Genomic DNA, 15127 nt, shown 5'->3' on the forward strand with positions numbered 1-15127 from the left:
AGGTTGGGATGCTGCGGGTGACTCAAGATTGTCAGTTGAGTCACGGAGCCAGTACAATAAGTACATTAATACCTATGGGCAATTCACAAATAAAATAATAAATGAGCGCCCATGAACGTACTCCCATTAATGACTGCAGATTTACTGCCTTTTGAAATTCCCAGTCGTACCCTTCTCGCCAAACTCCAAATCGTGCCCATAGTGTTACAGAGCCTAGGGTGTAACAATAATAAAGAAATAAATAATGGTTGTATTTCATAACGACTTTCACGGCTCATGTCAGCAGCACCTGTAGGGAATAAATGATTATAAGGCGGGAGAGCCCCCTTGTGGCAAGTTGCGGTACTCTCATTGGAAACTATTATGAACACTGATTTTTAGGTCTCGCCTGTCGATGCGCATGCGCATCGAGCAAGCGAGACTATAGGGGCTCATCTACTCTTTATCTAACTTGCAAGGAATCGTGGCGATTCCTTGCAGTGCCCGTGACTTTTAAGCTCAATGCGCATGTGCATTGAGCTTAAAAGCGCGTGCACAGCCGCCCGCATTCCTCCGACACCTTTGAAGTGAAGCTTAGCTTCACTTCAAAGGCCCGGCTTCTTCACACCCACATGCCGCTCTGCCCCGCTCCGCCCCCTCCCCTGAGTCATCCTGCCTGCCCCTTCCCGCCGTGTCGCATTTCTCCTCCCCCCTCCCCTCTCCCCTCTCTTCCCTCCGTCTTGTTTTCTTTGATGCTGGTATTTCCATATCTGGCAGCTTCCTGCCCTCACCCCACGCACGCTGTTTATTTATTTATATTTAATATGCAGGAGATCTCAGTTTATTTAATTTATAATTAATGATGCCGCCCACGCTGAGGCTCGAACCCTGTTCTCCTCCTCCAAAGTCGGCATCGTTATATGTTGAGCCACCTCTTCGCACCGTTTGTTTGTGCTGACTTTCTTGCTCTGCCGCTGCTGGCAGCGGCATTGCGCTTGGAGGGAACATGTAATTGACCCGTCTCGCTTCTTTTCATTAGAATTTTTTTTACATTGTCTCCTTCCTTCCGCCCCTCGCAGTTTGTTTTCCTTGCACCGTCCCTTCTTACAGTCCCTTTAACCATTTTGGTGTTGCTCAGCCCCAACTAGCATGTTATTGTCAAGCCTCCAAATATGCAGCACAAACACGACGTACAAAGAGATTAACGTGTTGCCTGGAGCACATTTCGGGAATAACATTAAATGAAAGCCCAAACCCGCTTTACCGCAACTTGCTTTCACTTGTTGTCTTTGTTTCCAGTGCTATTTTAGAGCTTTGTGCAAACTACACTCTCGTTATTTTGCTGGTAATAACTTTGAGGGAATAGCGTATTTTTGTTTTTTAAATAGCTGGCAGCTTCCTGCCCTCACCCCACGCACGCTGTTTATTTATTTATATTTAATATGCAGGAGATCTCAGTTTATTTAATTTATAATTAATGATGCCGCCCACGCTGAGGCTCGAACCCTGTTCTCCTTCTCCAAAGTCGGCATCGTTATATGTTGAGCCACCTCTTCGCACCGTTTGTTTGTGCTGACTTTCTTGCTCTGCCGCTGCTGGCAGCGGCATTGCGCTTGGAGGGAACATGTAATTGACCCGTCTCGCTTCTTTTCATTTGAATTTTTTTTACATTGTCTCCTTCCTTCCGCCCCTCGCAGTTTGTTTTCCTTGCACCGTCCCTTCTTACAGTCCCTTTAACCATTTTGGTGTTGCTCAGCCCCAACTAGCATGTTATTGTCAAGCCTCCAAATATGCAGCACAAACACGACGTACAAAGAGATTAACGTGTTGCCTGGAGCACATTTCGGGAATAACATTAAATGAAAGCCCAAACCCGCTTTACCGCAACTTGCTTTCACTTGTTGTCTTTGTTTCCAGTGCTATTTTAGAGCTTTGTGCAAACTACACTCTCGTTATTTTGCTGGTAATAACTTTGAGGGAATAGCGTATTTTTGTTTTTTAAATAGCATGCACGAAAACAGTATAATTTCAATTTGCACCACTTATTTCCCATGTTTGTGTCAATGTAAAAATCGACCCTGCACACCCAGCACCAGGGCCGTGTGCCTCAATGATGCAGTACACGCACCAGTAACTGAAATATGACGAAAGACTGAAAGGAGTAGCTACAAGCTGTGCTCTAGTTCTGCTCTCCAAAAAATCAGCAAAGAAACAAGCAATTAAGAACATTTCATTGAAGAAACCATTGAGCAGGAAACAGAAGGAAATCCTACAGAAAGAATCCTAGAGAAAGAAGCTTGAGGTATGTAAACACTTTTATTATGCAAAGGACGTCAATTTCAGGATGCTCAGATGCTCTCATTGGAGTGAAGCGATGGCTTACGTTGAATGAAGAAGCAGCTCTGAGCACTTCAAGAACAGCTGTAGTTTACCACAAGGCACAGAGGCTCTGGCAAGCTTGCATAATGTGGCGGTAGTCCACATCTCGTCATCTAGTGCCCCTCCCTCTGACCACATTATAACACGTTTGTGCCGAGTTGGCTCTATGGTTTATGCAGGAATGAAAAGAAACAAGTAAAATGCATCAGAGATGAGAAAATAAAAAACAGCGAATCTTTCGTACTAAAAAGATGTATGTGAAATAGTTACGAATCTGTTAAAATATGAGCGACAATCCTCAAGTCATCCACAACTTACACTGGTGCTGTTCACTGAAGGGTTCACACTCTGCTTATTCAATTGTTGGCCTCTTGCTGAGATGGTGAATAAAAAGCTATTTAGTGTTCATTTGTATTAGAGCATGAATTACAAGATCAGCGAGTAGTAGTGAGACCACCCAACAATTCTCCATCAGTTGGCAAGTAAGGGGCCATTCTAAAATGGCAACACCCAGATCCTGGACTGCCTAACTCTCGGCCCACCCATAGTATAGTCTGGTAAAGATGATGCTCACGAGTGCCTGTGCAGCAACAAAAAATATCAAAAATGCATAATCTCGCCGGCGCTGAACTATGGATCGATAATTATTTGTCAAATACATTTTTAAAACATAAATGTTCCTCTAAGGCACATGGCAGATGCTATCTGTAGCCTTGAAAGTCCATAGGCCCTGAGAAGTGAAAGGTGATTGGTGAGGGCAAGTTGTGCTAAGACATACTCCTAAGCTTGTGTGCTCACCCTCACCCTCAAACCTTCACCCTCAACCCCTCACTCACCCTCACTCTCACTCACCCTCACTCAGCCTCAACTACTCTCACTCACCCTCAACCCCTCACCCTAACTCACCCTCACCCTCACTCACCCTCAACACCTCACTCACCCTCACCCTCACTCACCCTCACCCTCACTCACCCTCAACACCTCACCCTCAACCTCAACCCCTCACCCTCACTCACCCTCACTCTCACTCACCCTCAACCCCTCACCCTCACTCACCCTCACTCACCCTCACTCACCCTCACTCTCACTCACCCTCAACCCCTCACCCTCACTCACCCTCAACCCCTCACCCTCACTCACCCTCACCCACTCTCACCCTCACCCTCACTCATCCTCAACCCCTCACCCTCACACAGTGCAATAGGTCTCAGACCATTTCAGTTAGAGCTTTAAGAAATGTTTATGGCTTTTTTTATTTGTAATTCTTTAGCATTGGCTACAGGAAACAAAAATGCTAAACATTTACAAAAAAAACCCATAAACAATTCTAAAAGCACTAACTCTAATGGTGCGAGACCTATTGCATTTCCAATGCTTGTTTTTAACACTGCCGCATGCTATAGGAGTTATTAAAGATATCTTAAACAGATGTATGATGAGTTTAACAAATAAATACAATTTCTGTCACTTTAGTCGTGTGCCATTCCGATAATTTCCTTTCTAAAATTGTTTTCGTGAAATAAGTAGCAAACGGTGCCCCTATGCGCCAGGTGTTCTGACTATACGCGTGCCTGCCCTTTTCTCAATGTGTGCGTGCTTATTTCTGTTTAAGCTCGCCTCTGATGCAAACTTCTGTTTTTTGGTGCTAAGTAGGCTATTCTGTGTGTGAAAACTCATAATGTGTGTTTTCCTGAAGAACTGTGGAAACTAGGCAAGAACGTGCACGCACACACAAATGAAAACTGGGTACATGTGAGTTGCTACCACATTATGCAAAATGAACAAATGTATGAATTACTTCTTCACTGTGCATGTGGAGAATGTGGAGCAGTGTGGCGATGTGAAAACTACACAAAATACACGATTGTTAATATGTCGTCAAAGCTGAACAGGACTGTGGATTACTACAGCATTTTGCAATCTTTTGCGGTGGAATCTGCAGGCAAAAATGGTAAACCAATCTCTTTAATATGGGACACTCATTATTAATAAATGTGCTGAATAAATGTGCTGGGAAAAGGTCTGCAAATGTCCAGCAGCAGTCTTACGGCCACTCCGACGTTTGTCATGGGACTAGTTAACACAGCACAATGATGGACACAATTTGTTGTATTATTATTATTGTTTGTATTCAATGTATTCCATGGCTCATGCACGGATCCTCTCTGGATTCTGGAGTGTAGAATCCAGGGAAGGACAGTGCAGTTACAGATAGCAAAGGACCTGCGTGTCTCTGGGGTTGTATTTAGGATTATTCTTACAATCAAATGAATTTCTTCAATATAGACCGTCTTCATGTTTAATACAATTAACGAAAACAAACGTTACCAAAGCAATCAAATCTGTTCTTTATGCTGCATAAACAGACAAACAACTCTATAGGCAGCATGGGTGCCCGGGGCATACACACAGGCAGCAGTTGCAGTCATGCATGCACAGTTAACAAAATGGCCAGGGCATATAGACAGCATGTGGATATGTACCACACAGGCATAGATACCTGCGGGGCTTTAAGTGGGATGAAGGGTCTCTCAGAGGGGCGTGGCCTATGTAATTAAGGTCGTGGCTTAAAACACATAGGGTAAAAAACTGTGCTTAACATAGTGTGCCACCCGTCTTGTATTTTGCTGTTTCTGACATTGCATTCAGATATATGATACAACAAGTAACATAAAATCTATAAGTCAGGACTATTGGCTTTGTCAATGGTTGTTAGTTGCATAAGATAAATAAGCAGCAAGTATGGCTTGTATATAATATTGAAAAAGCTTCCACTTAAAGCCCTGGTGACACCACGATAATGTTGCTGCCTCTGAGTTTCAAAAAGAGAAGAAAATCCAGTGAGAAAATGACTCTCTTTAAATGATTTCCCTCCACTACAAGGCTCACCTGGATGCCTTGGCATGACGTCATGCGGTAACCTCTCCACTAGTGAGAAGGGAGCAGTGTGAGCAGCACACATCGATGTGCCTGCTGTCACTGCAGTCCGTAAAACAGAGCCCGATAGAGACCCGTTTCGAGGTCCCCTTTTAGAAAGTGCTGGTGCTCAGCACCGGTGAGACCGCACCCACTTAAAGCCCTGCATACCTTTGCTTGTTTGCCTATGCGTACATGGGCACCTGCGCCCTCTGCATAAGCATGGCACTGCCAGAGCTTTGATCAAGAACAATGAATGAAAAAGTCAGTGGCTTATCAACCTGCCTATTCCATTGCATAATAAGAACTATAGGTGTCAGAATGCAAAAAAATGCTGGACTTGACGTAGAGGCCGCAGTACTTATCTGCCTGCTTTTTTGGCAGAGGTTGCCCCCAAAGAGAGTATAAGGGGCCGGCGCAATAACCGCAGCCTGGTACCAGGAAATGTCCAGTCTAAGCCGCTTTAGTGGCAAACAATGAGGGAAAGCGCGCCAAGGTTGGCGCCAAAGCACTGGGCCAATGAGGGCCTGGTGAAGACAGGTAATGTTTTTGCACCCCCACCCCCCCTTTATGGGGGGAGGGCGCCACTGCTCCCCCAGCTGGAGCTTGGGGGTTAAAAGGATTGCACTGTCCCTTCTGGAGGTACATTTATGAATTCGGGAGCCGGCTGACTATTAGAGCACCAGGAACAGATGGCGGAAGGCTAAGTTAATCAGGGCTGAAAATATGAGTACAGTGTTACAAGAGAAGGCCAACGGTCTGGAAACTACCAGAAGTGGGGGGTAGACAACACCATTAGAGTATTTCTATTAACCCCTCCCACACTCATGACGAGCTCAGCTCGTCATGAGCCACGGTTCCGTTAGAATGCTCGCACGCTGAGCAAATTCCCCCGCTGTGCGAGCGTTCTAATGAAACTGATGTGGTCATGACGAGCAAAGCTCGTCATGAGCACCGGGGCGCTGTGCGCGCCCCCCTCCCCCCAAAACGATGGATCTAGGCCCAGATCTCTGTACTGGGGGGAATGTATGACATTGTTCTGCATTCTGTCCATCAACTTTTGTTTTTCCCCTCCCCCCAGCACGGCAGGGGAATGACCCCAGCAGCCAAACGGTTAAGCATAAAAGCGGCCGCTAAGGCATCAGAAGGAAATGTATTACCGTAACAGTGATCCTTGGGAGTCTTGATGGCTGGGACACTGAGTGGCACTGGTGAGAGCCAGAGATGGGCTGCACCGAAAAGGAGGAAGAAGCAGCAAACCCCAAAAGAGGAAAGGGGGGAGCCGCCTGGGGACGTGAGCCCCACAGGCGATGTGGCAGTAAAAGAGTATGTTGGTTGGTAAAGGAGTCACACTGGAGGGCGGTGTGCCGGAGGAAGGCCACATACCTTGGGATACCTTACGGCAGGGTAAGTAGGTCGATTGGGGAGTAAGCGGAGAACGGCACTCGCAGCCCAGACCCGCAGGTTGGCAGGGCACAAAATGGACAAACAAGGCAGTGAGTTGGGGCCTAACGTCTGTGAAGAAGCTCCCCCCTCACAATCAGAGAAAGAACCAACAATAGATCAACAACCTTTATTACCCCTAAAGCGGCATGGAGGATAGCCTCAACAACAAGCTGGCAGAATTATTTATTTATTTATTTGTATTTATTTATGTGTTTTATAGAGCGCAAACTTGACCCGTTGAGGTATCAGAGCGCTTTACAGGAGAGCAAAGCAATATACAGACAGGCTTAGAATCACCAGTAACAGATTGAGTAGTAAGGGGGAGGGGTGCCAGATACATAAGGGAAAGAAGAGCAACATATTTACAGTTGACATAACCAATTACTCAAGATACCATATTTACAGATTATGTTTACAATTGTTCAAGACAGGCCCCAAGTTTCTGATGGGGTGACTAGGTTGTCCGAAAGGAGGTAGTGGACGGCCATAGATCGGGCCATAGTGGTGGTTGAGGCAATATTTAGACGAGCAATTAATCATGACAAGCAAATGACAAGGACTTGATTGATATATGGCAGAGATGATGTGGAACAGGTCAACTGTTGATGATTTATGACCTGTAACGCAGCAAGGTTTTATGATCCTGTCCAGTGGCGTAACACACCTTGAGGGGGCCCCCCTGCAGGGTACGTGAAGGGGCCCCCTCCGGACTTAATCTAGAGCTCCCCAGCAGAAGTGCGGTGCTGGCGGGGCCCCCTGGAGGGTGAGGGCATCCCCGCACCGCGGGGGCTGCAGGGGCCTGTGTTACGCCCCTGATTCTGTCCAAATGATTTATGTATGGCAGAGAGGATGTATGACTTGCCCACTGCAATTTATGACCTGTCATGTAATTATGATTTATGATCCCGTCAGAATGATTTGTGACACTCAGAATGAGTTATGCCACTGTAAAATGTTTATGGACTTGTCATATCGAATTAGGACTGACCAATGTGTTTTACAAGGCCTATGATGTAACGTAGAGTCCATGCATGTAATAAAACTGCGGCCAAGTATTCCCACAGAAAAACAAGCACATGGCTGATGTAAGTTTATTCATAAAGGTAGATGTGGGATTTGTACGAATTGGAGTGGGCCAGTGCGGGGGTTATTGCAATAACAGAAAAACAAGCTCTGGTAAAAACCAAGGGCTAACACATGCAAACAAAGGCCGTACACATTTGTGCTTACATTATTTAACACACTACAGCCATGCACACTGGCTTCCACAACGCCTGTTTAATGTTAAGTTGCATTTTACAATTTTACAGAGGGCCACCGTCACTTCAAATGGTACAGGATGTTGTACAAATTACACAAGAATCAAATTCGACGATACTGATCTCAGCTATTGACTTTCTGTTTTTTTATGTCTTAGGAGTCAGAAGTGCATCGGCTTTCGTCACGTGGCTAAACAGAAGAACTGGACCCAGCACTGTCCACCTCAACAGCACGGAGCAGGCTGTAGCTTTCATCGAATCTGAAGAGGTCGCAATCATTGGCTTTTTTAAGGTGAATATTTTGGGAGATTTTGCTTTTGTTACTGGTTAACAGAATGCTCAGATTCCCATCGTTCATGAGTGAATAGCTATTCTGGTCTGGGATTTTCCGTAGCCTGCTGGTCCCTGTGGTTCTAAATTTATATGGCTAACTAGGACTACACATACCAAAAGGTATACAGACATAATATCGATGACAAAAATATCGAGGTAGCATAATATCGAGTTAAAAAATATCGAGTAGACAGAATATAGATAAAACAGAATATAGACTACAAAAATATCGAATAGAATAGCAATAATATCGACTCAAAAATATAGAATGGACAGAATATAGATAACAAAAATATCAATGGGACAGAATATAGACAACAAAAATATAGATGGATAGAATATAGACAACAAAAATTTCGAATTGTAGGTCAGTAAGTTAATTTTTATGTTTTAATAATATGTGTTTTTTATGTTAGTATATATATTAAAAGTGTATTTTCATTTTATAATTTATTTTAATTAATTAGTTTATGGTATTTAATTTTTGCGTAATATAATTCTGGAGCGGGTTGTGGGTTTATAGGGGAATAGGGTGGGAAATAATTTAATTATAATTAATTAAATATTTTAATTTATTGGTATTTAGTTAGAATTAATTGGTAATTAATTTTTAATTGGCAATTAATTAATTATAATTGGTAATTAATTGTTATTAAATGATTAATTGATAATTATGTTAATTTTATTTATTTATTTTATGGAGAGGGTTGTGGGTTTATAGGGGAATATGGTGGGAAGTAATTTAATTATAATTAATTAAATATATTAAATTATTTATTGCTATTTATTTACAAATAATTGTTATTTAATTTTTTAATTGGTAATTAATTAATATATATTTGGTAATTAATTTTTATTAATTGATTAATTGCTAATTATGTTAATTTTATGCATGTAATTTTTGTAGTGGGTTGTGGGTTTATAGGGGAATTGGGTGGGAAGTCATTTAATTGTAATTAATTAAATTTTTTATTATATAAATTTGTATATATTTTGAATTAATTGTTCATTTTTTAATATTTTTAAAATAATTCATTGTTATTGGTAAATAATTTGTATTAATAGGTCATTATTTTTTAGTAATTAAAATTATTTTATTATTTTTAATTGAATAATTATTATAATATCTTAAATTTGGAATTTATTTTAATTAATTTGTAATTGGTATTAATATTGAATTAATTTTTATTCATATATGAAGTATTTACTTTCCCTACTGTTGCTCTATTTGGAGTGGAAATAGTAAGTATTACCTTCCCGCTATCCAACGCTTTTCCTACTGTTGCACTCACTCGAGTGGGAATAGTAATTTTTACCCCTACGCTATCCAATACTTTCCCTACTGTTGCACTCTCTGGAGTGGGAATAGTAATTTTTACACCTACGCTATCCAATGCTTACCCTACTGTTGCACTTTCTGGAGTGGGAATAGTCATGTTTATCCCTACGCTATCCAACGCTTTCCCTACTGTTGCACTCTCTGGAGTGGGAATAGTAATTTTTACCTTCCCGCTATCCAACGCTTTCCCTACTGTTGCACTAACTGGAGTGGGAATAGTAATTTTTATCCCTACGCTATCCATCGCTTTCCCTACTGTTGCACTCTCTGGAGTGGGAATAGTAATTTTTACCTCTATGCTATCCAATGCTTTCCCTACTGTTGCATTCACTGGAGTGGGAATAGTAATTTTTACACCTACGCTATCCAACGCTTACCCTACTGTTGCACTCTCTGGAGTGGGAATAATAATTTTTACCCTTACGCTATCCAACGCTTTCTCTACTGTTGCACTTTCTGGAGTGGGAATAGTCATGTTTATCCCTACGCTATCCAACGCTTTCCCTACTGTTGCATTCTCTGGAGTGGGAATAGTAATTTTTACCTTCCAGCTATCCAACGCTTTCCCTACTCTTGCACTCTCTGGAGTGGGAATAGTAATTTTTACCACTACGCTATCCAACGCTTTCCCTAGTGTTGCACTCTCTGGAGTGTGAATATGAATTTTTACCTCTACGCTATCCAACGCTTTCCCTACTGTTGCACTGTCTGGAGTGGGAATAGTTATTTTTACCCCTACACTATCCAATGCTTTCTCTGCTGATGCACTCTGTGAAGTAGTAATAGTAAATTTTCATGTCTTGCTAACCTATGGTAAAAATAATATGTATTTTTTATTAATATTATGTTTATATATATATATGTATATTTTTAAAAATAAAATTGCATGTTCATTTATTTTTAACTTAAATTAATTATTTTTAATTTGTAAGTTTATTTAAGTATTTTAAGTATGTTTAAATTATTTATATTTAATATTTTATTATTTTTCAATTACTTTTAAGATGCTTAAAAAATTTGATATTTTTACTATCTATATTTTTTACACCGATATTTTTAATTCGATATTTTTGCACTTACCTGTTTGGAGATAGGAGGTCGATATTTTTGTAGTCGATATTTTTAACTCGATATTTTGCTACCTCCATATTTGTGTAATCGATATTATGTCAGTGATTCATACCAAAATGCTGATATATGTGTTGGCCTGGGAGACATTCAGGCAGGAATTCATATATGAAGTATTTACTTTCCCTACTGTTGCTCTATTTGGAGTGGGAATAGTAAGTATTACCTTCCCGCTATCCAACGCTTTTCCTACTGTTGCACTCACTCGAGTGGGAATAGTAATTTTTACCCCTACGCTATCCAATGCTTTCCCTACTGTTGCACTCTCTGGAGTGGGAATAGTAATTTTTACACCTACGCTATCCAACGCTTACCCTACTGTTGCACTCTCTGGAGTGGGAATAGTAATTTTTACTCTTACGCTATCCAACGCTTTCTCTACTGTTGCACTTTCTGGAGTGGGAAAAGTCATTTTTATCCCTACGCTATCCAACGCTTTCCCTACTGTTGCACTCTCTGGAGTGGGAATAGTAATTTTTACCTTCCCGCTATCCAACGCTTTCCCTACTGTTGCACTAACTGGAGTGGGAATAGTAATTTTTATCCCTACGCTATCCAGCGCTTTCCCTACTGTTGCACTCTCTGGAGTGGGAATAGTAATTTTTACCCCAACGCTATCCAATGCTTTCCCTACTGTTGCATTCACTGGAGTGGGAATAGTAATTTTTACCTCTACGCTATCCAACGCTTTCCCTACTGTTGCACTCTCTGGAGTGGGAATAGTATTTTTTATCCTCCCGCTATCCAACGTTTTCCCTACTGTTGCAGTCTTTGGAGTGGGAATAGTAATTTTTACCCCTACGCTATCCAACACTTACCCTACTGTTGCATTCTCTGGAGTGGGAATAGTAATTTTTACCTTCCCGCTATCCAACGCTTTCCCTACTGTTGCACTTACTGGAGTGGGAATAGTATTTTTTCCCCTACGCTATCCAATGCTTACCCTACTGTTGCATTCTCTGGAGTGGGAATAGTAATTTTTACCTTCCCGCTATCCAACGCTTTCCCTACTGTTGCACTCTCTGGAGTGGGAATAGTAATTTTTACCACTACGCTATCCAACGCTTTCCCTACTGTTGCACTCTCTGGAGTGGGAATAGTAATTTTTACCACTACGCTATCCAACGCTTTCCCTAGTGTTGCACTCTCTGGAGTGTGAATAGGAATGTTTACCTCTAAGCTATCCAACGCTTTCCCTACTGTTGCACTCTATGGAGTGGGAATAGTTATTTTTACCCCTACACTATCCAATGCTTTCTCTGCTGATGCACTCTGTGAAGTAGTAATAGTACATTGTCATGTCTTGCTAACCTATGGTAATAATATTATGTATTTTTTATTAATATTATGTTTATATATATATGTATATTTTTAAAAATAAAATTGTATGTTTATTTATTTTTAACTTAAATTAATTATTTTTTATTTTTAAGTTTATTTAAGTATTTTAAGTATGTTTAAATTATTTATATTTAATATTTTATTATTTTTCAATTACTTTTAAGATGCTTAAAAAATTTGATATTTTTACTATCTATATTTTTTACAACGATATTTTTGATTCGATATTTTTTCACTTACCTGTTTGGAGATAGGAGGTCGATATTTTTGTAGTCGATATTTTTAACTCGATATTTTGCTACCTCGATATTTGTGTAATCGATATTATGTCAGTGATTCATACCAAAATGCTGATATATGTGTTGGCCTGGGAGACATTCAGGCAGGAATTTTGGAAACATCAGACCTCTGGATGAAAAGAGCACGATTAAAAGGTGCATGTTGGTATAATGTGTCTTTAAGAAAACAAAATCTCAGGCTTGCAGTTTGATCTGTGAATTTGAAAAATCTTCTGGCCAGATGAGATTACATAAACTTTCATCTAGTGCAAATTGGGCGAAATATAATTTGTTCCATTTTCTACTTGTGTAACGGGGATTGCAGCAAACAGGTTATATTCAAGTCCATGAAAACGTTTGCACCAGGACACAAATGAGGAAAACAGACTAAAGATAGGCGCTGGAAGTAGGGGTGCTGTGGTGGGGGTAACCCTGCTGTAGTTCAGAAGGTGAAAGAGCAATACAGATGCCTTTAAATTTTGGGTTTATTTTTTCACATTTGCTGTGCTTCAAAGACAGAGATGAAATGTCATGCTGTGTCTTCTGACAAATTGCTGCTTACTATTTTAACATGGGGATTGGTGTTTACAATTCTTTTCCTGACTGCAAATTGAGAAGATGTTGTAAAGTGAACTATGCAACAATCTTGCCAGGGTACAGGCAGCCTGAAAGAAAAAACTGTAGGATGTCATCTTTTTAACACACAACTTTTAAATACCTGTAAAACAACTGTAACAATATTTTAGAATATATAAGTAGTTAAGAAAACACACATGAAACACACTGTTTTGTAATTCTGAAGCTGGATGGAAATAATCTAAAAACTATTTTATTTAAATTTGCAGGTGTATTATGGTTAGCTGGGGTTTTTTCTGCTCTAATTCAATTTGGAGAAACTGAAAGCAGAATTTTAGAAATGTACTTCTTACAGAAGGTATTATGGGTCGGAGGTACGATGAATAGAAATAACGATTTCCTAATTGCGATTTCCTGCAAATTGCAATTAGGAAATCGCTATTCCTAATGTATGAAACTCTTTTGAGTTGAATTAGCAATTCTTAATGGGTCACAAATAAGGTAGGTTGCAATTTGCGAACCACTAGGATTTTCTGCCATCACAGGGATGGTGGCCTGCTGAGTCAGCAGACCACCATCAGGAATGGCTCCCGGTGGAAATGCGTAGCACCTTCAGAACGGCCTGCCTAACCCACAAGGCCCTCCACACCGGTAAACCAGAATACCTGGCAATCAAGCTCAAAAAAGCAGGCCAAAGCAGATATTTGAGAAGCTCCAACTCCCTGCTGCTCATCCTTCCAAAAACCAGAAAGAAGAAAACTGCGGACTGCTCCTTCACTGGAAATGCCCCCAAAATATGGAACTCTATCCCCCCGCATATCAGAACTCTATCGTCCTATGCGGAATTCAAGAACCAACTCAAATCCTTGTTCCTCATCCGCTCCCTAGGTCCTAGATAACTAGGATCTCCCACTGAACTATGTGTCATCTATGTATCCTTATACCAAAAGCCCCACTGTTACGAACTTCCCCGCCCCCAATATTGTCTTTCGAGGACTGCCTCTATTTGTTACATGTCTTTTTGTTCACCCTGTCATGCCTTTTACTGTAAAGCGCTCTGCTACCTTCGGGTCTTGTTAGCGCTATAGAAAACTTCTAAATAAACAAGTCTGTGACTGCTTTTAAATAAAGCAATCTTTTTTTTTTTTTAAATGCTGCTCATTTTCTATAAGGGGAAATGGGAAGTGATTAAAAAGAAAAAAAATGAAACATTTAAGTTTCATTTTTTGAGAGCAGGCAATGGTCCGAGGGACCACTACCTGCTCTTAAAAGATATTTTTTCAACTTTCTCAAAGGGGACCCTTTACCATTTGCGAATGGGTTACCAACACTTTTTAAATGGTCGTAAAGTATTACTATTTTGCGACTTGAATTTGGTCGCTAAACACCAATACATACCATACTGATTCAACTCAAAAGCAACTTTATTTAGGTTCATCTGAACCATAAAAGTTTACAATAAAATGATCACAATGTGTATAACAATTGCAAGCAATAAGTTAAAAGAAAAATAATTTATACAATTCCAGAGAGATAAAATTCTTTACATTAATAACTGAATTAGAGCCACATAGTAATGTAAAGATCATCAATGTTCCAAAAAGACATAAAATTCTATAATAATCAGTTTAAAATAACGTACATTAAAACCATTAATTTTATGGGAGCACTTACTCATAACGTTTTCTGATAGCCAAAGAGACTTTTATGTTGTTGGCTACCGCAGTACAGATCTCAGTGGCAGCCAGTGAGTGCAAAAAGTTAAAACCATCAATATATGTGCAAGGGCAGATTTTCCTTAGTAATGGAAAAAAAACATTTTTCCTCCCCGTTTTATATAAAGTGCAGAATCAATAAAGTGCATACAGCTTTGTTTCATAAAGTTGTCACACGGACAAGGTGTGAGCTTATCAGCCCACCATCTTTGACGTGGAAATGCCACTAAAAAGTGCACTGTGCAGAATCTAGTTAAATACAATCTAGTCTGCAAATCAGTAGTAACAGTTAAATAGTATTGCAGCAGGACAGGGGACCTCTGTAGTTGGTTCATCTTGTCTTGTTCAAGATAGCACGAGTTGGCCCAAGAAAAGAGTGTCTCTTTAATAATGGCTTTAGCATTTGGTGGTATATTTTCTAGATTGTCATAAAAATGC

The 15127-nt window shown here is 40.5% G+C and overlaps 1 protein-coding gene across 1 annotated transcript in view; it reads left to right on the forward strand.

Moving 5' to 3' along the window:
• PDILT (protein disulfide isomerase like, testis expressed) overlaps positions 1 to 15127 on the forward strand; it is a 303945-nt gene that overhangs the window by 105317 nt on the left and 183501 nt on the right. The window contains exon 3 of the mRNA XM_078665093.1: positions 8138 to 8271. Coding sequence (XP_078521219.1) covers positions 8138 to 8271 — 134 coding nt within the window. The remainder of the gene's footprint in view (positions 1 to 8137; positions 8272 to 15127) is intronic.

This window comes from Lissotriton helveticus, chromosome 10 (assembly GCF_964261635.1).
Source record: "Lissotriton helveticus chromosome 10, aLisHel1.1, whole genome shotgun sequence".
Lineage (NCBI taxonomy): Eukaryota > Metazoa > Chordata > Amphibia > Caudata > Salamandridae > Lissotriton > Lissotriton helveticus.